The sequence below is a fragment of the Schistocerca nitens genome, chromosome 3 (assembly GCF_023898315.1).
Source record: "Schistocerca nitens isolate TAMUIC-IGC-003100 chromosome 3, iqSchNite1.1, whole genome shotgun sequence".
Lineage (NCBI taxonomy): Eukaryota > Metazoa > Arthropoda > Insecta > Orthoptera > Acrididae > Schistocerca > Schistocerca nitens.
The window spans coordinates 698,291,446-698,315,744 of NC_064616.1; the positions used below are offsets into that span (position 1 = coordinate 698,291,446).

Here is a 24,299-nt window from a genome sequence, read left to right on the forward strand (position 1 = left end):
AGTATTCCAGACTATCCAGGATGTCCTCCTCCAACTACAACAACTGGGAAGGAGGTATCTTTCTGCTGGGTGCCAGGGCACATGGGTATTTCAGGGAATGAAAGGGCAGATGTAGCAACCAAGGAGGCATGTCATGCTGCTCAGTTGGTTCAATATGCCATCCCCCTGTATGCTATTGTCTCTTTGTTGAGATACAGAATGTTGCATTGATGGGAAGATGAGTGGCTGGAAGTGACAGACAATAAGCTCTGCATAGTAAAGCCCACAACATGGCTGTGGCATACCTCCATCTAGCCATGTCAGCGGGACGAGGTCCTCCTTAGTCATCTTTGCACAAGCCACAGCTCTATGATGCATGGCTGCTTGCTCCAGCAAGAGGATCCTCCAATATGTGAAGCTTGTGGTGTACAGATCACTGTGAGCCAGATTTTATTAGACTGTTTTATTTTCCAACCAGTGGGCAGCAGCAGATTAGCTGACAGATTTTAAGTAACATTCAAATGAATGTGGTGAGAGTTTTAAGGTGTTGTAATTTGTCCAACATGTTTCCAAAATTTTAGGGACATGTTTTTAAGGTGTTAACAGGATGACCGGCTAACTCATGCTTTTTTATAAGTGGTCAGCCAGTCACATTTCCCCCTGCTTTTCTTTTAGCTCCACTGTCATTTTATTTCTGTTTTAATCCCAGGTATAGCAGCCTTCACCCTTTTTCTGTAGTCTTAAGATCTGTAAGATAAAGTGATTGTGTGGTCAATGCAAGATGGGAGTGAGTGCATGAGTGTCATTTTATAGGTTTTCCCCTCACAGTGATAACATTTTCATAATTTTATCCACATTTGTTTCTTTTAATGTGCAAAAGAACATTGATAACCTCACCATTTAGTGCCCACAAGCTACACACACACACACACACACACACACACACACACACACACATAACCGAGCGAGGTGGCGCAGTGGTTAGACACTGGACTCGCATTCGGGAGGACGACGGTTCAATCCCGCGTCCGGCCATACTGATTTAGGTTTTCCGTGATTTCCCTAAATCACTCCAGGCAAATGCCGGGATGGTTCCTCTGAAAGGGCACGGCCGACTTCCTTACCCATCCTTCCCTAATCCGATGAGACCGATGACCACGCTGTCTGGTCTCCTTCCCCAAGCAACCAACCACACATATACACTCATTCTCCCCCTCTCCCCCTCCCCCTCTCCCTCTCCCTCTCCCCTCTCCCCTCTCCCCTCTCAAGCTTCATTACAAATAGTGTGGACTGAGGGTTGTCATTGGCCAGACTTACCCACTGTCAGGCCTGGATTCTCAGCTAATTTCCATGTCTTCATATTTTTAAGATTTCACTCACCACATTTAATTAACCACCACCACAGACGCTTACACTGTACCTTTACTTCACATTTCTGCTGCCAGTGTAAGCTCGTTACCATGGGTAGTCCACAAACAACTTCAGCGCTGAATGTCATGCAATCTACCAAGGTGCTTCATAGGTGCCCCAAAGAGCTCTCGGATACAGTTGAACCCCACAGTACACGTGGTCAAACATCTACTGAAGTATACAAACTATATTGAAAAGAAATCTTTGTATACACATTATAGTGATTCGTGAAGTGTATACGTAGGTGTAGCAGTTGCAGTTCAGATTTACATCAATACATAGCAGTCAAAATTGTAACTTTTATTCTTTTGCACCTCAAACCATGTTGCTTTTCCACCCAACAACACAAGCTGCTGCATTGCGGTTGCCACAGTAGCACCGCAGTGCAGCCATCACTGTGGCATAAAGTGAAATTCATCAGAATACTTTTTACCACTCAGTGTATCAGCAGTGACATTTACATATCCATTACAATCTGAGGTATTCCAGTTTCCAGGACAAGGAGAGAGAACAGAATTTCATGCATGCCACTAATCCAGCCCACAGCAGATGACATTGAACAGTCATTACAGATTCATACACGCCTGTGCAGGGCTATAACATCAAGCCAAAACAATAAACACCATTTTTATTCATTCACGTCATTCTTTCTGAGTGTTGTAATTTTCAGAAATGTTAGTCCTATAACAATAGTTACCAAAGTATGGCCGTTTTATCTATCTCTAAATGTACATGTTTAGCCATATCATATTAATCAATATGAATGTCTTAGTAGTTAGTGAATGTTTGGTTGTGATATTGAAAGAAAAGGACTTACCAACTTGATTAATTCTTACTGTCTGAAGCTCTAAATTAAGTAACAGCTGTATTTTCAGTTCGTTCGAGGTCTTCTGTAGTTAAAACATACCCCGATTGGACTCAGCATCGCGAAATAATGAATAATTAGTGTAAACTTGGTGGGTAAAATGTAGCTGCAACATAAAACACAAACCAGGTGCTTACTTAATACCAGCTAGCCTAAAGCAGCCTTTGCACAAGTGCACTATAACTGACAGGTTGAAACTATTTTCTGTTGGGCATGTTCACATGCTGGTAATAGAATCAGCAGTGCCCATGTATGAACACACAGCTGGTTTCTGCTGTGCTTTCCATATACAGTAGTGGAATCAGTAAAAAGGCATAGATATTTGCAGGAAAATTAACATTGTTAGTTGGAATAGTTGTGCACGATGTATTTGCAATAGTATGAAATCCAGTATGCCAACAAGTGCAGTCAAATTGTGTTGCATTAGATGTCAGTAGTGCAGTATATAACAAGACATAAACGACTCAGGTGGTAGAGGTTGGAACTCAGTATAACAGCAGTCAGCTCTGTGCAGGTGATAGTATGTGAGTACATGCCTGTACTGCAGATAAGAAGTAGACGTCATTCGTGACAGTGAATGTTGTGTACATAAACCACGATTGTGACAATACCATGCGGAAAACAGTTATCATGTGATGAAAAAGCAAAAATCAGTATGTATGAGGAAATGGGACACTCTAAATCATCAAATTGCCAAGATAATGAACTGTTGAAGTACGGTGATTGATAATTTCATTAGATTGGGTGCACAGTGTGGGCAGAATGGAAAATAAGGGCAAAGTAGAAAATCATCTAAAGCATAGAAAGGGTTACTTTTGTGCAAGTCAAGGACCACAAACTGTTATTCTTCTTAACTTGTTATTGATTTACAGTTTCCAGTAACTGCCGGCCGGTGTGGCCGTGCGGTTCTAGGCGCTTCAGTCTGGAACCGCGTGACCGCTACGGTCGCAGGTTCGAATCCTGCCTTGGGCATGGATATGTGTGATGTCCTTAGGTTAGTTACGTTTAATTAGTTCTAAGTTCTAGGGGACTGATGACCACAGATGTTAAGTCCCATAGTGCTCAGAGCCATTTTTTTCCAGTAACTGCCAGATGTGCACAACAAATTTTGTCTCTTGATAGACATCTTGCATTCAAGAAACAACTGCGGAAATCCACATTAACACTCAAACATAAACAGGCTAGATTGGAGTTTGCTGAAAAACATATGTCATGGACTTGGAATAAAGTGATCTTCAGTGATGAGAAGTAATTTAATTTAGATGGGCAGGATGGATTTCAGTATTATTGGCATGATCTGAGAACAGAGCAGCAGGTATGAATAGGGAGAAATTGGGGTAATGGAACTGTTATGATTTGGGCAGCCTTCTGCGCTAAAGGTAAATCGTGCATCGTGTGGCTGAACCCTAGAATGAACTGTGAGTACACTGAGATGCTAGAAACAGAATTGATTAGAATGTATGAGGACCTAGGGGATGAAAGTCTAATGTTTCAACAAGATAATACATCTGTGTATGGTTCTGTTAGAACCAAAAAGTGGTTTGAAGATAAAGATGTTGATTTCTTGCCCTGTCCTGCATGTAGCCTGAATTTGAACTCCATGGAAAATCTTTATGGAATACTTGCAAGGCAAGGAAGGCAATTTGAGACCATATGTGAGCCGGAAAGAGTGATAAGAGAAAACTGAATGACAATTTCACTGCAATTACAAACCCTAACAGAGTCAATGCTGGAGACAATGTTTGAGGTAATTAGGAAGAACGGAAGTTGGACAAAGTACTGACACTGCAATAATGCAACAGGTCAGTGAGTACCTTTGCACCAATTTCAGTTCAGGAAATGCAAATGCCTTATTTTGTTACTGATGTTATGAAAGAAACTTTATAATTTTACCATTATAGTTTATGTTTTATATATATCTACTGCTTCCATAGTAAATTCAATACATGTATGCTTCAGGCATTGTACTATTACTTTAGTGGTACCTAACCTTTATGTTTATATCCACTACTGTATGTCGTGTGCATAAGACAGTGATACCCTTTCATAACACAGGGATGCATTTTTCATGTTCATTATAGATCTAGCTGATCCAAACATTCTCTATAGGAATGGTTTGTAGAACAGTCCATGGATTTTTATAATCTTGAGAGGCTCCCAAATTTAGTGTATGTCAGTATTACTGAACACTTTTGAATTATAAGGGAGCTTGGATACATTCCCCATATTCAGATCAACATTACTGACATAATTTACCTAAGGCTGTTCATCAAGTAAGACTCATTACAACACTAAGATCAGTGTTGAATTTGGTAACAGAATGTATACACATAGATCAAACTGTTAAATGTTGATTAAAATAACATTGATGTCAAGGATAAATTAAACTCCAACTCAAACTTCCCAATTTCCAAAATGCATGTTCCTCGATGAGGCATTGGCATTCTACACCTTGTTACATCAATACTCCTCCACTTTCAATGAGTGGTGAGAACATTTAAATATCCAGTAAGCCTTGCTGTTTTTATTAAATTGGTTCATACAGCATCTGGATCGTCACAACCCAATCTGTCTATGTCACATAAAACAACAGCTTTTATCTTTCTCTGTACACTGGTGAAACTACATGATTTGTTTGTATCTACCACACCTGTTACATACTCTTCCACACTGCTATAGATTTCCTTCATGGTAGATGGCTAATATGATAATCTTCTGTAAAGCTCTAAGGGAAACATGTCTGAGATTATTTGACATTTAAAAAATTATTTATCAGCTTGAACAATTATTAATTAACAGTAAAATACGTATTTCACATGAATTACATCATAAAATAAGTTGATAAACTCCCCTAGAGCAGAACAATTGATATTCTTGTGTTGCACAGAACACATTATTTTAGAGAATTTCCATACATATTTATGATCCAGAATGAGATTTTCACTCTGCAGTGGAGTGTGCACTGATATGAAACTTCCTGGCAGATTAAAACTGTGTGCGGACCGAGACTCAAACTCGAGTCTCAGTCCGGCACACAGTTTTAATCTGCCAGGAAATTTCATATTTATAAGTGTCCCATTTTATAGAGTTTTGCTTTATACATTTCTGCACAGTGTTTTTCACTTCACAGGTGTGCCCATATTAAGCACAATTTAAGATTTTTGCTCCAGTAACCATTTAAAGAATGAGTGAGAGCTGCAAACGAAGTGTACATCATTGTCCGGTATCACTTTCTTGTAAGATATCATCTTAAAAGTGTGCCATGTCTGACACAATTGAAAGTTCATACACACAGTATTTGAACCCCTCTGACATCAAAATAAGGAACATTCCACCATCATCACACTTCTTAGAATGGACAGTAGGAAATTGAAGATGATGATAAGGATGTGAGATATTTCAAGGTCTTTTTTTTTTTTAATTGCATCTCACACCCTTCTTTGTTCAACACATCAGATAAATTCAGTCCAATTACATGAAACAGCTATTTCCATGTTGAATATTTAATATAATTACAATTTGGATGTTTCCAGCATGGGTAGCATAATTATCAGACCAAATAATTAAAACCTTAGGTTTGTGCCTAAGATGATTTTCACACAATTCCAGCCCTGTGATGTTTCATTATCACTTCATCCATCAATTGTTTTATTCCAAATCATGCAGAAGCTATTGCGTGATTGCTGCATAATGTATTGTTATGTAAAATGACCAGAATTTACTTAAATAAATTCTCTGGCCATTGGTGAGGCATTGTGTTGGAAGATACGTCTATGAGTCAGTAGAGATTCTCTTCTTTGTGTAGTGTGATCTTTAGTCTTCCTTGTCAAGTTTCTTCTGTCAATACATCAGTGCAGCTGTTTCTTGGCTGCAGTGCCACATTATCTTCTTCAGATGTTATCACAGTCATCACAGATTTCCCCAGTTGGACTCTTTATTACAAATCCTCCTGTGAAGACATTCCTTTATGTTTTCTTCTTTATCTACAGGAATAATATTCAGTTCGCCCTTAAGTGCCTAGCAGAGGGTTCATCGAACCACCTTCTAGCTATTTCCCAATTGTTCCACTCTCTAACAGCTCATGGGAATAACAAATGCTTAAATATTTTCATGCGAGATATTATTTCTCTTATTTTATTCAGATGCTCATTTCTCCATATGTAGGTGGACACCAACAAAATATTTTCACATTCAGATGAGAAAGTTTGTCATTGAAATTTCATGAGGAGAGCCTTCTGCAACAAAAAATGCCAATGTTCTAATGATACCCATCCCAATTTGCCTATCAAATCGGTAGCACTCTTTCCCGTATTTCATGACAGTATAAAACAAGCTGCCCTTTTTTCAACTTTTTCAATGTCCTCTGACAGTCCTATATGATGCAGATTGTGCAGCAGTACTTCAGAGGAGGACAGACGAGCATAGTGTAGACCTGTTGCACCTTTTAAGTGTCTTGCCAGTAAAACACAATATTTGGTTCACCTTCCCCAAAGCATTTCCTATGTGATTGTTCCAATTTAAGTTGTTTGTAACTGCATTCCATAAGTATTTAGTTGCTTTGACAGCCTTTAGACTTGTGTGATTTATCATGTAACTGAAATTTAACTGATTTTTTTTTTTCAATATTCACGTGGATTATCTCAAACTTTTCATTATTTAGAGTCACTTGCTACTTTTCGCACTATACAGATACCTTGTCTAAATAACTTTGCAATTGGTTTTGATCTACTGATGACATTAGTAGATGGCAAATGACGGTGTCATCTGCAAATAACTTAGAGATGGATGGTTGCTCAGATTGTCAAGACCTATAACACTTCCATGGGGATTTCCAGGTATCACTGCTGTTTTAGTTAATGACTTTCCTTCAGTTACTATGAACTGTGAACTTTCAGACAGGAAATCACTAATCCAGTCATACAACTGAGATGATGCTCCATAGGTATGCAGTTTGATTAGAACCCGTTTGTCAAGAACAAAGCAAGCCTTCTGGTAATCTAAAAATATGGAATCAATTTGAGACCCTCTGTAGATAGCACTCATTACTTCTTGTGAATAAAGAGCTAGTCTTGTTTCACAAGGAAGATATTTTCAGAATCCGAACTGTGTGTCAATAGATCATTTTATTCAAGATAATTCATAATGTTCAAACACTGTATATCTCCCAAAATCCTGCTGCATGTCTGTCAGTGGTACAGGTCTGAAATTCAGTGGACTACTTCTATCTCCTCTCTTGAGTATTGGTGTGACGTGTGCAACTTTCCATGGCTCTTTTGTCAAGAAGTTGTATATGATTCTTAGAAATTGGGCTATTTCATTGGCATACTCAGAGAGGAACCTGATTGGTATATAATCTGGGTCAAAAAACTTACCATTATTGAGTGACTCAAGTTACTTTGCTACACTGAGGGCATCTATTTCTAAATTACTCATGTTGACAGCTATTCTTGATTCGAATTTTGGAATATTTACTTTGCTTTCTTTGGTGAAGGAATTTCTGAAAACTGTGTTTAGAAACTCCGCTTCAGTGGCACTTTTCATCGGTAGCAATATCATTGCTGTCCTGCAGTGAAGGTATTGACTGTGTCTTGCTATGGATATACTTTACATTTGACCAGAAGGTCTGATTTTTTTCCTTGCGTGAGTTCATGCATGGTGTACATGAGGCCCTGAGCTATGCAGCCTTTTCTTCCTTCCCAGGCTGCATTTCCTTGTCTGTGCCCCTCCCTCCTTCTTCTCGCTCCTTCTCCTCTTCTCCTTCCTTTCTTCTATCAGTGTCCTTGTTTATATCTGCCCGGCTATCCTCCTTGTTTTTGGTATTCCTTCTGGCCTTTGTTCTTCTTTGTTTGTCTTCTTCGCCTTTCCTTTTTGGTCCCCCTTTGAGGTTTGCTGTCCCCTTCTAAATTTTCTCTCTGTAAGATGAACCAACTGGGGAAGAACACCTTACTTCATATTTTTGGCATGCAACCTTACCACCTCTTCCATCTTTCCCTTGATGCTGTTTTCCTTTAATGCTATGTAGCCAGCAGGGTAGTCAGACCATGTGATGGAATCATTACATACCCTTTTGATTGAGCCACCTGACAACACAAAGATTACACTTCTGATACCTGAGCTGTTGCCTCCTTGTGTATGCCTAGGAGTGGTTGCTTATCATTCTGGAGCATCAGAACTCGTGCCAACAGCCACTGTGCCAGATGACCCTTGCTGTGGCTGGTTGGCACCCATGAGGAGAGCCTCTGATAGTGGGTGGTGTCAGGACAGACGCTTTGCATGTGAAATGTATTAAGCTTAAAAAAACAGCTGGTCTTCTACAGCCATCTCTTTAGTTGGCAATCGATCTTTTAATGCTGCTTTTGAAGACCCTGTGACCTTCCTTTCCCTGGCTACACCCTGGGAGAAAGGCTAGGCTCACCGACTTTGGGTAAAACCCTTTTCCCGAAATCTGGTGTCCACCAGGACTGTCTGCACTTCCCCCAAGCCATTATTTTTTTGTGGAAACTATTGAAGACAAGTTTAGCGAAGTGGACATTCTGAGTAGTATGCGGTCAGGTTCACTGTTGATCAAAACTTCATCTGCCACCCATTGTGCAGCTCTTCATGCCTGTGACACTCTTTTCGGCATCCCTGTGTCCACCACTCCTCACCGGACTTTGAATATGGTTCAGGGAGTCATTTTTCATAGAGACTTCATCCTTCAAACTGATGAGGAACTCATTCATATTGTTTGGCATGTTCAGAAAGGCTGTAAGGACAATCATATCAACATCAGTGCCTTTATTCTGACATTTGAGATGGTTGCTCTTCCAGAGAAGGTCGAGGCAACAGTTTATCAGTGTAATGTGAAGCCATACATCCTGCCACCACTGAGGTGTTTTTGGTGTTTGCGTTTCAGGCACATCTTCTCGCTGTACGACAGACCTTTGTGTTCTCGTCCCTGAGGGGACCACCCTCACAATCTGAGTCTGACCTTTTAGGATATTACCTTTTGTTGTTGGTGATGGATGGTGACCTGGCGGCATGACCGGCTTCGTCCCATTTACCTCCCATTTGGCTCCTGTTCTGGGCTTATTCAGTGGAACTGTAGTAACCATCACCTTCTGGAGTTGCAGTCATTTATTTCCTTTTACTCTGAAGCTTGTGTCTTTCTCCAGCAATCTCATTTTACTGATGCTTACTCTCTGACCCTTCATGGATTCCATGCCTTCTGTCAGAATTGGGTAGGCCCTTTGAGGTCTTCCTTTGGTGCTCGCACATTGGCCCATATGGAAGTTGTTAGTACATGGATCTCCCTTTGTACCACATAGGAAGCAGTTTCCTTTCAGGTACACTTATGCTCTGTCATCGCAGTTCACAATCTCTGTCCCCCCTCTTGATGGGCCCCATTCGCCACTGACCAGTCTCATAATGGAGTACGGCCATTGCCATCGCCTATCTCCATCCTGCCTTCTATAGGTTCTTCCGTTGCTTTATCATGGGTGTGGGCTACAATCCATACCCTCCAAGGTTGCAAATAGCAGTTTTCCATCCTGGGCCTTGACCGTCCAGGTTGCCTTTGTACTGATCCATCGATTCTTGCGGAACACCTTGCGACACATTTTGTGTCGACATTGGCGTCAGCCTCCTATACAGCCACCTTCCTTCTCTGAAAACATTGGGGTGAAGCCACCTACCCCCTGCTCTCCTTTACCTCTCCAGGGGTAGATTTGTGGCTTTATATCAAATTCCTTTTTGTTCAGTTGTGGGCTAATTTTTTTTCTGCCTGCTGTAGAGTGAGTTATACTATTTTCACTCTTGGATTGCTCATCTTCCCAATATTTTGAATGTTCCTAAGTCTTTGATGCTTTTAATTCAATTGAACGTATAAGAAATGAATGGCACTGTAAACTTTGTACAGACACTCTTAAATAATTGTTATGCTCATCATGTGTGGGAGATCTGGAAGCAGTCATTTGTATGTGGAATTAAAATGCGGTATATCAGATGTACATCCGGTGGAGGAAGTTACACATATGGTGCCCATTTGTGCAAGGACAGATCAACTTTCACCCTCTTACCTCTAGATAAGGATGAGAGATGCACTGTTTTAAGGCTACCTAAATTGGCAATGGTGTGGGGTATGATTGCCACAGGACAATCTATAAACTACAAATAAGGTTTGAAATTGAAATTGCAGAAAATGAACTTTCACCTATTTTGCTGCTGTTATTGGTGCTCGTAAATAAGTTAAAAGATATTAGACAAAGGTGACTAACTTCTTTTTATTTCTGGCAAGTCACAAATTGAATAAATAAAAATGACTTCCTGTTGTTAAAAAACTATACACTTACTGCACCATATTCTAGAATAGCATTAAAAAATGATCCGTTGAGCTCCATGTTTGTGGTCTAAAGAACAGGGTAGAAATAACAGATATGAATCATAGATGTTTGTAAATACCACAAATTACGATTACAATAGAATTTCCTTCCCACTCCCCTCACACCTTTGTAGTAATGGACACTTTACTATGCCACAGCAATGTTTATACAAAATGGTTCAAATGGCTCTAAGCACTATGGGACTCAACACCTGAGGTCATCAGTCCCCTAGACTTAGAACTACTTAAACCTAACTAATTAAAGGATATCACACACATCCATGCCCGAGGCAGGATTCGAACCTGTGACTGTAGCAGCAGCAGCGCAGTTTCCGACTGAAGCGCCTAGAATCGCTCGGCCACAGTGGCCGGCTAATGTTTATAGAGCAAGGAAACCTTGGCCATATTATTTTCTGTTCATGAAAAGACTATATCAGTTAATGACAGTCAGACATGATGTAGATACTTTGAAATCCTTTGACAGATTTATTTCCCATTTTAAAAAGTGAAGATTGACAAGTTATCAAATCTCGCATTATTTCATATTCAGTGTCAGAACTCCATTTGGGCTCCATGAAGCATCCAATAAATGTAAAGTTGTGCCTTATGATTACTACTTTACTATTTCTCATTGTATCGAGTTCTTACCAGAGCAAAAAAATGATAAACAGAAAGCAGTTATTCTTTCTGTTATTCATAAGAGTGAGGCATCTACACAAAGATTTCCAAACTACAGTTGCCAGTTTGTTTCCTTGTGAAATTTGCAGCACTGAGACAAACATTATCGTGTTAAAAAAAAATAACCTTATTTCCTCTGGATAGTTATTCTTTGTTCTGTGACTGATTTCCCAGTGTTTGTTTTTATATCTTTGTTTATGTTTATATATGTTAGCCTATGTCACTTTTTGGATCTGTAAAATATTTTTTCCACTTCATTGCCCTACTTGTAATCGTGCACTTACCTCTATATACATTACGCAACTAATGAAAGATAATGGCTGCCAGACTCTTCATTAGTGTTGATTACATCACTGCATACTGCTGATACAGTATGCCGCTGTCAGCGCTTCCTTTCCATTCATTGCAATTGCCTGTATCGTCTCCTGTTTTGTTCAAATCACAGTACTTTGATATCAGAATGTAATCTATAGAGGGTTAAGTCTCCAATATTGAACAAATTTACTTGCCGTCTGACGTGGCATCAGAATCAACTCTTGGTTATTGCTTTGTTTAAACATTGTAAAACAGACTAGTGCCAAATTTGCGTCATGCAAGTAGAATGTCTTTTGCATTTCAGTAGTAAGTTTTTTATTGGTTCTTTCTTCTGATTTAGCTTATTTCACTGTTAGTATAACTGTGTTTTCCTGTTGTGCTTTAAGCCTGATTTTCTAAATAACAGTTTGTGTTGTCATTCTGTTATATTGTATAGATACTGTTATTTCTTTTTCAGGTTCTCATTTTTTTGCACATTAAATGGAGGAAATAATATTTATAATGATCTGCCTGAAGACTATCATACATGTAAATACACTTTTGCACTTCATACGAAAGAAGTTGCTTAAAAATCACTACAGTACAATTTTTAATGCCAAAATTAATTCAGTATTGTAGTATTTCCAAATGATCTAGAGTTTATGAAAATGTTATGTAAGATTATACCATATTTGTGTTTCGCAATGAACAATCTATGTTTTGTGATAAGACTGTATAAAATAAGAAGACTGCATATTGTATGTCTACGTGATTGTAAGGCTGACAAGTAGTTATTTTGTTGTAGATTCATTGTATTAGCAAAACTGTCTCAGTAATTGTTTAATACATAAAAGCACAACGAACTGCTTTAGAATGAGTCATCGAAAGAGTCCAAGTAATTAAGCTGTAATTTTGTCATATTTATTTTACCATGATGAGATTCTTCTTCATAAGCACTCAAGGCACTCGATTTAATTTCTGTTGTCATCCTTGTATGTGTAACTTATGAAATTCATCATGTTGTTTTTTTGTTTTTGTTTTCTTTCTTTTTTTTTCTATGAGATATGATATTTTGTCATTTTGTATACATAACGAGAATAGATCACTACTTACGAAATGGAGGAACATTGTGAGACAACAGTCTCTCCCTCCCTCCCTCCCTCCCTCCCTTCCCCCCCCCCCTCTCTCTCTCTCTCTCTCTCTCTCTCTCTCTCTCTCTCTCTCTCTCTACCCCCTGTGTGTGTGTGTGTGTGTGTGTGAGAGAGAGAGAGAGAGAGAGAGAGAGAGAGAGAGAGTGTCTCCTTTGTTTGGTAAAGAGTGATCTACCCTCATATGTGTATTATATTCCATCCTGCAGTTTCTTTAAAATTGTGTTCTATATACAGTTATTACGTAAATAGTGTGAAATTATATCTTGTTTATCGTATGTTTTATTTTCTTAAAGTTTTTGTCAAACTGATTGTTATTTTTCACCCTGTTGGCTTCTTTTATTTTTGATTGTGTTAAAATGTTTTTCTCTTCATTCTCCTTTCATCTTTTACTAAATAATTAACTTTGTTATACATTGTTGACAATTTAGTGATCATGTGCAATAAGCAATACTTTCACATTTTGATCAGGTATTGTAACTTATTATTTGATACCAATTTATATATTATAATAAATGATGTGATATAATTTTATATAAGTTTATAAGATTCAAATAAATCCACAAAGGCATAAAAACTTTGGCTACCATCAGTGATTTAAAATAATAATCTTTATTTTTCCATAAATGTAATAGAACAACAAATATGCGAAACAGAAAATTAAAGATACAGCTGGATTGTTATGAAGCATGGAAATTGAGTCATAAAACATCTGACTGCTCAGTGTCATTTGCTGGTCAAACTTCACTCTCTTATTTCTAGTGTTGAACTTTGTTACAGATGGGGAAGATTGAAAAACTCATATGCTCTGTTGACCTGTGAAATTAACATGGAATCATGTGTTAACTTGGTCACTATAGTTTTAGATATAACATTTTTACAGTTTGTCACATTGTCCTCAGAGATTCACAAGACTGATACGAAGATGAATGTGTTAGTTACTTACACATTTCATAAATTGTATTAGGTATAATTGACAGCATCAGGAACACACAAGTTGTACAAGAATTATACATCTGGAAATCAGACTTCGTCAGGATATTGCAGATTTTTACAAAAGTTAATGGAGGAAATAGCACACCAAAATACTGTTGCTTCGAATAGGAGGGATGGACGTGTCAAAGCTAGATTTTATCACTCAAACACCTCAAAGTTTTGATGTACTGGTATCAGGAAAAGTACTGAAAACAAAACAAAAAAGTAATTCCTAATATCTTTTCTTTTAACTATAGAGAGAGTTGATACCAGGGTCTCAGTTACAAAATATTGTCACACATATCACTACAACATCAATGTAAGGATTGGGGTACCAGTTGTTGGACCCATTCTAAAAATCTTGGCATTTCAGCAATAATTGAACTGCTGACGAAAATTTGGATGAATGATGTCATGTACTGCTGAATGAGCATCAAACATGGTTCATTTTACTTCAGCAGAAGAAATCAATAAAATTCAAACAAGGTGACTGATATGGCCACTGACAGATCCTTAAAGTTCAGTCCACTGATTTCAAAGTCCATATGTAAGACAATGTTTCTCAATATTATCAAAATATGATTGTTTCCCATCTAATAGATACCACTTCTAGGAAAATGCAGTGATACTGTCCTTTGTGCCCATTGAGGAGAATATAAGGCCCAAACAATTAATTGTGAACAATGTTGGCTGAACTACTTACAGTGAATTGTCAATTAGGAACAGCAGATATAATGGGGTGTGTATTTTCTATTGCCCAAACATGCAGAATGTTCATGTTGAAGATGTATGAAGTAAGCTTCTTCTGTTAATAAGATATAGGCTACATTAACATACAGTATCACAGCTTGTCATAGAAGTGTGTACAAACCATAAGGAATCCCATTGTGACCTGAAGGTAAAATATGATAAATAATTTGTGTGTACAACTTTTGAAAAAGAACTGTGAGAAACTACGAAATAGTATCATTTTCTCCATTAAAAAAAAAAATAATAAAAAAAGATGTTCTTGATGAACCTGCATTAAGCAATTTTCACTGAGTCCGAGTTTAACACAATTTTAAATGTGGAACTTAATCATAGAATGCAGGCTTTCATGGCCGATATTTGCGTTATTGCTGATAGTTGATACACTATTGCTCAAAAGTATCTGGACACCCCAAAAAACATACATTTTTCATGTTAGATGCATTGTGCTGCCAACTACTGCCAGGTACTCCATATCAGTGACCTCAGTAGTCATTAGACATCCTGAGGGAGCCGAATGGGGCGCTCTGTGAAACTCACGGACTTCGAACGTGGTCAGGTGATTGAGTGTCACTTGTGTCATATGTCTGTACATGAGATTTCCACACTCCTAAACATCCCTAGGTCCACTGTTTCTGATGTGATAGTGAAGTGGAAACATGAAGGGACACAAACGGTACAAAAGCGTACAGGCCGACCTCGTGTGTTGACTGACAGAGACCACCAACAGTTGAAGAGGCTCGTAATGTGTAATACGCAGACATCTATCCAGACAATCACACAGGAATTCCAAACCGCATCAGGATCCACTGCAAGTACTATGACACTTAGGCAGGAGGTGATAAAACTTGGATTTCATGGTTGAGCGGCTGCTTATAAGCCACACATCACGCCGGTAAATGCCAAACAATGCCTCGCTTGGTGTAAGGAGCGTAAAAATTGGACGATTGAACAGTGGATAAACCTTGTGTGGAATGACGAATCACGGTACATAATTTGGCGATCCGATGACATGGTGTAGGTATGGCAAATGCCCGGTGAACATCATCTGCCAGTGTGTATAGTGCCAAGAGTAAAATTCGGAGGCGGTGGTGTTATGTTGTGGTCATGTTTTTCATGGGTTGAGCTTGCACCCCTTGTTGTTTTGTGTGGCACTATTGCAGCACAGGCCTACACTGATGTTTTAAGCACCTTCTTGCTTCCCACTGTTGAAGAGCAATTCGAGGATGGCAGTTGCATCTTTCAACACGATCAAGCACCTTTTCATAATGCACGGCCTGTGGCAGAGTGGTTGCACGACAATAACATCCCTGTAATGGACTTGCCTGCACACAGTCCTGATCTGAATCCTATAGAACACCTTTGGGATGTTTTGGAACGCAAACTATGTGACAGGAGTCACCGACCTACATCGATACCTTTCCTCAGTGCAGCACTCCGTGAAGAATGGTCTGACATTCCCCAAGAAACCTTCCAGCACCTGATTGAACGTGGAAGCTGTCAGCAAGGCTAAGGGTGGGTCAACACCATATTGAATTGCAGCATAACTGATGGAGGTTGCCATGAACTTGTAAGTCATTTTCAGCCAGGTGTCCAGATACTTTTGATCACATAGTGTTTTTGGGCTTAAGGCCATCATCAGAAGCAAATTCTTTGCCTAACATTTCACCTTCCAGTGCTGGGGACACCATCCGACACTTTAACAATTCAAAAATCTGTTACAGTTCTTGGAGGATGAGCTCGATCATTTAAGAATGGTCTTCAGGAAAAACTACTGCTCTGTGAAAGACATAAATAGGGCACTACATCCTAAAAGGTATAGAACTTCTAATGAACCAACTAAATGGAAAGTTTTCCTTACATTTGTAGAAACTGGCACAAATCACATCAGAAAACTGCTCAGAAATCCTGGTATTACACTGTGTTTAAACCAACAAGAAAGGTACGTGAATATTTGAACACTGAAATGGTCCTACACCAGCTGCTTACAACAGCAGAGGTATCTAAAATCCAATGTGTTTGCAGTCAAGTGCACAAAGAAACAACAAAAAGAAGCATTAACACTCACATTAAAGAAAGTGAGCAAGTGTGGTCTGGGCAAGATGCGTAAATGACCCATAGCAGATCATGTACTAGGACCAAGAAACCAAGTGAGGTGGCGCAGTGGTTAGCACACTTGACTCACATTTGGGAGGATGATGGTTCAAACATACATCCGGCCATCCTGATTTTGCTTTTCCATGATTTCCCTAAATCCATTCAGGCAAATTCCGCAACTGTTCCTTCAAGGCCATGGCCAACTTACTTCGCCATCCTTGCTTGATCGTATGGGACCGTCGACCTAGCTGTTTGGTACCCTCCCCCAAATCAACCAACCAGCCAATCAGGAAACCACCAAACTTGTTTCTCTGACACTGTGGTTTTAGCAAGATCTAATAATTACTACTCTAGGATGTACAGAGAGGCCATAGAAATTCAAAAGCACACAAACAATTTCAACAGAAATGGAGGAAGATTGAAATTGGACAAGTTTTGGGCTGTACAGTGCTAAAACACTGGACTCGCATTTGGGAGGACGACGGTCCAATCTCGCATCCGGCCATCCTGATTTAGGTTTTCTGTGATTTCCCTAAATCACTCCAGGCAAATGCCGCGATGGTTCCTTTGAAAGGGCATGGCCGACTTCCTTCTCTGTCCTTCCCTAATCCGATGAGACCGATGACCTCGCTGTTTGGTCTCTTCCCTCAAACAACCCAACCCAACATTGCTAAATACAACAAACAGTGCCAACTCTTCCCCACTACAAACTCCATAGCAAATGTTGGCACAACTCCGCAAGCTTAGGCATTGGTCCAATGATGTCATAAACTGACAGTTGCATGGAGAAATATAAACTGTTTGGCCTGCTGAGCTTTTTGCAGTCTGTAACAGCTTTCTGAGTCATTAAAAGCCTGTGGTGATGTGTCCAGCATTGGGAGACAAAACATTAGACAGAGAATTATGCCTTGAACTATGACCTTATGCTCATAAATCATATATCAGCCATAACCATTTGAAACTTCGGTTTTTACATTTCTGTTGACAACCACATAATCTAAAAGTACATCACCTATTTTAGCACTCACAAAGTTCGCCAGGTTCATGGTGATCTTGTTGCAACATCAGTAACTAACGCAAACAATCATGAACATTAGGTACTTGACGTCTAATCTGAACAAGGTTACCCAGAAGTTAAGGCCTGGCATTTTCAAGAAATGGGGGTTCAAATACCGATCATACAATTCGGATTTAAGTTTCCTATGGTTTCCTTAAGTCACTAATAGTCTCTCTCTCTCTCTCTCTCTCTCTCTCTCTCTCTCTCTCTCTCTCAAAATGAAATTATCATTTGAATTTACCTGCACATCTTTAAATTGAGCTGGTCCTTCACGTTGCTCTTTGGCCTCTCGCTGCTCATTGCATGCAAGCCACTTAAGTGATTCTACCGTCTGGCACTGAATCACTGTTGTAAGAGACACTTCCTGTAGAATGTTAGCAGGTGTAATCAGTAGTTACATATGTTGATAAGACAATTAGGCACACATGAATTTAAAAGTTACAGCACGAAGTAAGTCATCTAAATGACTGAAACTTGTTTCATATTTTCCAGGCAGTCAGGTATCCTAGTTATTCAAGATTGTTAGCGAGCCATGCATTTGATAACATCTAGGTGGTCTCTCATCTGTATACTGTACTTGCCAGGCTGTATTTTAGTACTGGAATCTGTTGCTTCTATGGTGTCTCCTTCTGGTAACCAGTTTGCAAACAGTGGGAACATTTACTGTCCAAGAGAGGTTCAAATTAAAGGGCTCCAAAAGGGGGAATAGACATATCACAAGCCAACTTCGTTATGTACACTGTACAGTTTATGGAGGACATCTTTCATTTTCCTCTGTGATGATGAAGAGTAACGAAGTAACCAACACTAATGTTGCAATGCCAAAAGACATCAGATCATCTGCAATACATCATGTGAAAGTCTTGGATTCTCTTCCACAGACAGCTACATTGCGAGTATGCCATTTCAAAGTGTGAGGCATGCTGTCTGTTGTATATAGCTACCATAAGCTGTGCAGGAAGTGTAACCAATACTCAGGCTGTATGGTAAGGATTGTCACAATATACATTTAGGGATCTGTAAAGCACCATCCTATGACATCTGACTGACTACCTTTCCTCATAACAATCAAATGCCATAACAGATATGCTACATGTATATATATGTACACATGTGAACAATTAAATTAATGATGCATATCTGTTAGTGTACAGTATTCTTAGTCATTATGACGGTCACAATGACATATTATGGCATGAACGCCATAAGGCACCAAAAGAGATCGGGGGCCCTCCTGATCCATGTTTCCCACATTTTTATTCATAACTCACAGTGAATGTTAGAGCTCAGTCCAAAGTGCACACATTGATGCTATCCCTGATGTTTGCAGAACTATATAATTAAAGTTGCCTCTAGGACCACACAAGCACCATCAGGTTTGTTGAATGCTCCTCAAATCATTCTGACATAATTTGAGAGCTATGGGGTGGTGTACTGCATCGCTGAAGATGCTCTTTGTGTCCAAGTTACTGTAGTGGAACAAATGTACATATGATTGAACAGTAGGTCTTTGTCAGTTATAATTGGTTTCTCTGTCTTAAGCAGACTGCAATTAATTAAAGAGATTTTTTTAAACCAGATACATTTTGCTTTTATTTATAAAGCATCTTCTGTGGTCACTCATTCATTTAATTAATTTGCTGTCAGCCTGAGACAGCGAAACTAATAACAACAGATTTTAACAACTTCTGCAGAAGATGGCCATGCAAACAAACAAAATAGGTTTTTGTATTGATTGCAAGTGAGGTATGATGGCATATGTCTCAAGGACCCCATTTCATCCCAAGAAAACCAGTATATCTTCACCATCAACCTGAACAGTGCTAGTCTTCTGTGACCTGTGACATATGATGAGTAAAGACCTATGTGTGTGTCAGTAGCACCTGTACTGCATAGTGATGAAGTGGTTCTGAATGATATGACTATTCATCAGCTGTTGTGATTAATCATTGAATTACAACAGTATGTTATTGGCTAGCCATCTGCTGTTGAAATAATTGATAATCAACAGCAACTCCTGCCATCAGAATGTAGTCACCCATAACAGTTGACTCCAGCAGCATCAGTTTTCACTGAATCAAGACACCCATGGTAGACCCTTGACACAGTGGTATATAAAAAAAAGCAGCTGCCAGCACAGCTTTATGGATGCAGTTTCCAGTGCAGTAGGCCACTATCAAATGTTCTGCTATTGATAAATCTTGCCCATAACTCCCTCATCAATAGCGAGGACAGGATCTGTCAACACCCTGGTCACATGATGTTGTACACTGTTCTGTCCCCTAGGTTGACAAAAGACTCTCCAGTTCAGCAACTATCTCCTATTCAGTTGTTCCTGAGTTTATAGCACATCAAATATTGATCTTTAGGAGTATTGAGATCATACCTTTACATTAATACCAAATATCACCACATTCCAGCCCTTCCTTTGGGAAGCAACTATCTGTATCATGAGAAGTGCATTTATCTTACAGGCTTTACTAAAAATGTTATAATAGTGAAAGAAGTTAGTAACATACATACTATTTCATCAAGTAAGAACATTTCTTCAGAACCTTGACTATTATAGAATGCAAAATATTTACTGTGGAAAGCAGCAGTCATCCATAAGAGTGGATTCTGAAACTGGCTCTTACCTCTTGTGCTGAAGGTACATTCTGTATTTAAAACAAAACTAACATCTGCTATAAATCAAATGCATATAATAATTTTATTTGTCTCTGTCACGTTTCTGCATTTTCCCTAAATCAGTGTCTAATGTAATCAACATACACAGTTCAGACACCATATACCAATTACTTGTGAAGTAAGTCCTCCTGGAATAAAGGCAAGCTCTGTACTGCCCTTTCTCAGTTTCTCTTTCACACCAAAATCAACAAGTTTTCAAAAGCAGAAAATTACTAAGGAATAATATTTTGAAATTATGAAAAAGTTTTCTTTCCTCCGTGCTGATGTTTTGGGAATGTTTCATCAGTTCATGAACTGTGTGTTTGCAGTTAACATCTAGAAACTGAGTTTTTCCATTTTTTGCCTCTTTCTGTGTATTTTTTAAATAGATGTTGCAATGGGATTTATGGCCAGACTGATGAAACAAAGTGGCTATTTGCTTAATGGTTCATCTTCCTTAAAAAATACTACATAGAGAAATGTCCAAGAAGTTCCTATATTCTTCTTGACTTGGTACAATTGGAGAAATGAACAGTTTTTTTACTGGTATCACTGCTTTGAAGCTGCCAAAACGTATTGTTCTCAGTATTGTGTTGTTTTGTTTCAGTGTTGCATTTTTTTTTCTGTTGTGAAGCCATGACTGATGGGAGTGGACACAGTTATGCTTTTGAGGGGCAATTAGCAGTGTGTGCATGGGGCATAACTGATTGGGTGAAATGTTTTTTTAGGTAGTTTTTTTTTAGGTATTACTTACACATGCCACCAGAGGGTGCCAAATTCGCATCGTTTCACTGGCTGCAATTATTGTGATTAGTCCACACATATTTTTAAACTGCTGCAATCTGAGCTCCACCTCAGATTATCCTCAGATTACTTTAAGATCAAGCCGAGCATATGGACAATAGTGCAGGGAGATCTTGCAAACTTAGCATTACATCAGTGATAACTTTTATGAACCAAATATGCTGTTATTGGTACTCAGGTGCTAGTGACCATTCTAAACCAGTACTAGTGGAACAAAGAGAGACTACAGGATACAAATTTACATATACTCAATACTGTATACACTGTAAATAAATAAATTCATGTTTGATGTGTCTCAGTATGTTCATCCATATTGTTACACTGACATTCACAACAAAATAAGTAATTGCAAAATGTAATTGTTGAATTATTTCTTCAGATGTTTATCCACAAATGAAAATTGTGGAATGTTTTCATCTCTTAATTGTTGTCCTGCAGAAATAATCAGTATTAGTGACAATGAAAACCAACATAATTGCTGAAACCTAACAATGTGTCAAGGCTCAATTCATTCCTCTCTGATACTTGGCAAAATTTATGAGTAAATTATTGCCACATTTGTCAACAATTTATTGAATATTACTTGATCAGGGAACTGCTACTTTTTATTGGGAATGAGGACATCACACCCATCTAGGAAAAAAGCAACAGAATTTATCTGCAAAATTACAATCTTACTTCACTCACCAATATTTGTTACACAATTGTAGAGTACATCCCGAGTTCATTATGACCTGGAACAAATTAGATAGATACCAGCATGGATCCCAGAAACACATGTTATGTGAAAACCACCACACACTCTTTGTAGTCGACATCTTAAGTGCCAAACTGCAAGATAATTAAGTGAAATTGGTGTTCCTAGGCTGCTTTCGATTTGGCACCACACTGACATCTGCTAAATAAAATTCATTTGTACAGCATGTCTAACCAGGTTTGCAATTCGAATGGAAATTTTATGCTGGATAGAATGTCATTGTGCTGCCCTGCTAGTTATGTACAAACACGTAAGTAATATGTGATGATGTCCCAAAAAACTTGAAATCAATGAATTAGCGGATAGTGTCACTTAAAATCACAGACATTTCACAGGCAGTGTGGTTACCTATCAAGAAATTTTTTTAAGATAAAAATTGTAATAATTTACAGTTATTTGTTGAAAAATATGTGTGGTGCAATGATGGGCCATTATGATTTAATGTAAACAAAAGTACAGTTATGCACTTAATGAAAAGTAAAAATACAGTAGTCTGTACCAGCATAATTAATGAATCACAACTATAATTTTTTATGCAGTACAAATACTTAGTAGTAAAAGTATGTGTATTTTTGAAGTGGAACAAACACACAAGCTCAACAGTGAGTAAAGCAAATAGAGACTTAAATATGTTGGGAGCATACTGGAAAATTGCAGTACAGCCCTTATTGTCCGAAGGCCATTTACAAAACTCTTGTACCATCCATGCTATAAAACTGCTCAAGTATGTGTGATCCATATGAAGGTCAGATTTACAGGAGACATTGAACATATACAATGGAGACAATATAAATGGTAATCGATTGGCTTCAGAGCATAACAGAAATGCTGAAAGTACTTAACCAGCTGGCATTCAAAGACAGTCACCATTTGTCGCAGAACAGTGTACTTATAAAATCCCAAGAATTTGCTTTAATGTGCCGGCCGAAGTGGCCGTGCGGTTAAAGGCGCTGCAGTCTGGAACCGCAAGACCGCTACGGTCGCAGGTTCGAATCCTGCCTCGGGCATGGATGTTTGTGATGTCCTTAGGTTAGTTAGGTTTAACTAGTTCTAAGTTCTAGGGGACTAATGATCTCAGCAGTTGAGTCCCATAGTGCTCAGAGCCATTTTTTGCTTTATTGTAGAAACTATATCCTTCAGTCTCCAATGTATTTATCCTATAAAGGCTGCGAAGTTAAAATTATGCTCATAATAGTCTGCATGGAGGTGTACTAATAATCATTCCTCCATGCTTGATTCACAAATGTGACTGGAAGAAACCTTGATTTATGGTAAAATAAAAAGTATAATGTATCATACATTTTATAGTAGTTATTGACAGGATTTATATGCAGAGTTCTGTCCTTTCAACAGCACTACCATCTAAGGTAAGTTTGACATGCTAATTTCATTCCCTCTTTTTCAACAGACTTCTGGTGCTAATTTTAACAAGGCTGAGTTGGATCACACAATGTTTAGAATTGCCAAACCTTCCTCATGAGTGGATACCATATGTTGGGATGTCTACACAACTATACCCTCAATGTTTTGCAGCATCAAATCTAATTGAAACAGTTACACAGGAAGCCTACAGGAACATGTCTATTGCCCACAATCTGGTGCCATACTGTGTCAGAAATAATGCTATGGTTTTTAGTTGTTTTCCAAAATACTATTTATGTCAGCATTGTGATTTTATTGATCAGGAAGTAGATATGAAGAACACACTTACAAACTTACTGTTGTACATGAAATGATTCTTTCATAATGAACCATCTACTTCCAATAAATAAAGTACAGTGTGATTCAAAAAGAAAGAACAGTTTTCAATTACTTATCACAGACAAACTATAAAAGACAGAAACACATTGCACATGTCACTGGATTGAGGAAGGTTCGAAGTTTGGAAACACCTGCACTGTTTTTAGCAACATGGTGACTACACCACAAGAGAAATCATTGTGTGTTGCAGTCTGCGTGAAGTTGATCCATTGTTCAAGTAAAGTGTGCATTCCACCATTGAGACAGCAAGAAGCCGCCTCTGCACAAACATATTATGACAGGCATACAAAATCCTTGGAATTTGGTTGCTTATGTAAAGGGAAGAGCACTGGTTGGCCATGCACATCTGATGAAAATGTTAAGCGTATCCGAGATGCATTTGCATGGGGCCCTCAGGGATCCAAAAGAAGGGCAGGTCAGGAACTTCAACTTCCACAAACAACTGTGCAGCATGTTCTGAAATGACATCTGCATGTGAAGCCTTACAAGTTACAGTTACTGCAGCAGTTGTGTCTTGGCAACCATAACAGAATGTATGAATTTTGCATTTCAGTTCTCCAGGATATGGCAGAAGACATATTGTGAACCGATGTTTCACCTATCAGGTAAAGTAAACTGCCATAATGTAAGAATTTGTGGGTCGCAAAATCCTGGCATCATTATCGAACATGAAAGATACTCACTGAAAGTGAAGTGTTTTA

General features: G+C 38.6%; 2 protein-coding genes and 1 non-coding gene across 10 annotated transcripts in view; 2 read left to right on the plus strand and 1 right to left on the minus strand.

The window, feature by feature from the left end:
* LOC126248668 (GATOR complex protein NPRL2) overlaps positions 1 to 12,742 on the plus strand; it is a 171,391-nt gene extending 158,649 nt beyond the window's left edge. For 4 of the 8 annotated variants that reach the window (XM_049949891.1, XM_049949894.1, XM_049949893.1 and 1 more), the window contains one exon: positions 12,064 to 12,742. The gene's annotated coding sequence lies outside the window, so the exon portion shown is untranslated. The remainder of the gene's footprint in view (positions 1 to 12,063) is intronic. The other 4 variants (XM_049949895.1, XM_049949898.1, XM_049949897.1 and 1 more) reach the window with 1 other exon arrangement.
* Positions 5,229 to 5,428, plus strand: LOC126250486 (small nucleolar RNA snR44). The gene has a single exon (XR_007545712.1). It is a non-coding gene; the product is annotated as a small nucleolar RNA snR44 (small nucleolar RNA).
* Positions 12,743 to 13,411: 669 nt separating the features above from the next.
* Positions 13,412 to 24,299, minus strand: part of LOC126248671 (nicolin-1-like) — a 114,454-nt gene continuing 103,566 nt past the window's right edge. Inside the window, exons 5-6 of the mRNA XM_049949902.1 lie at positions 17,851 to 17,973; positions 13,412 to 13,549 (exon numbers count right to left, since the gene is read on the minus strand). Of these exons, the coding sequence (XP_049805859.1) occupies positions 13,508 to 13,549; positions 17,851 to 17,973 (165 nt within the window). The 3' untranslated portion in view covers positions 13,412 to 13,507. The remainder of the gene's footprint in view (positions 13,550 to 17,850; positions 17,974 to 24,299) is intronic.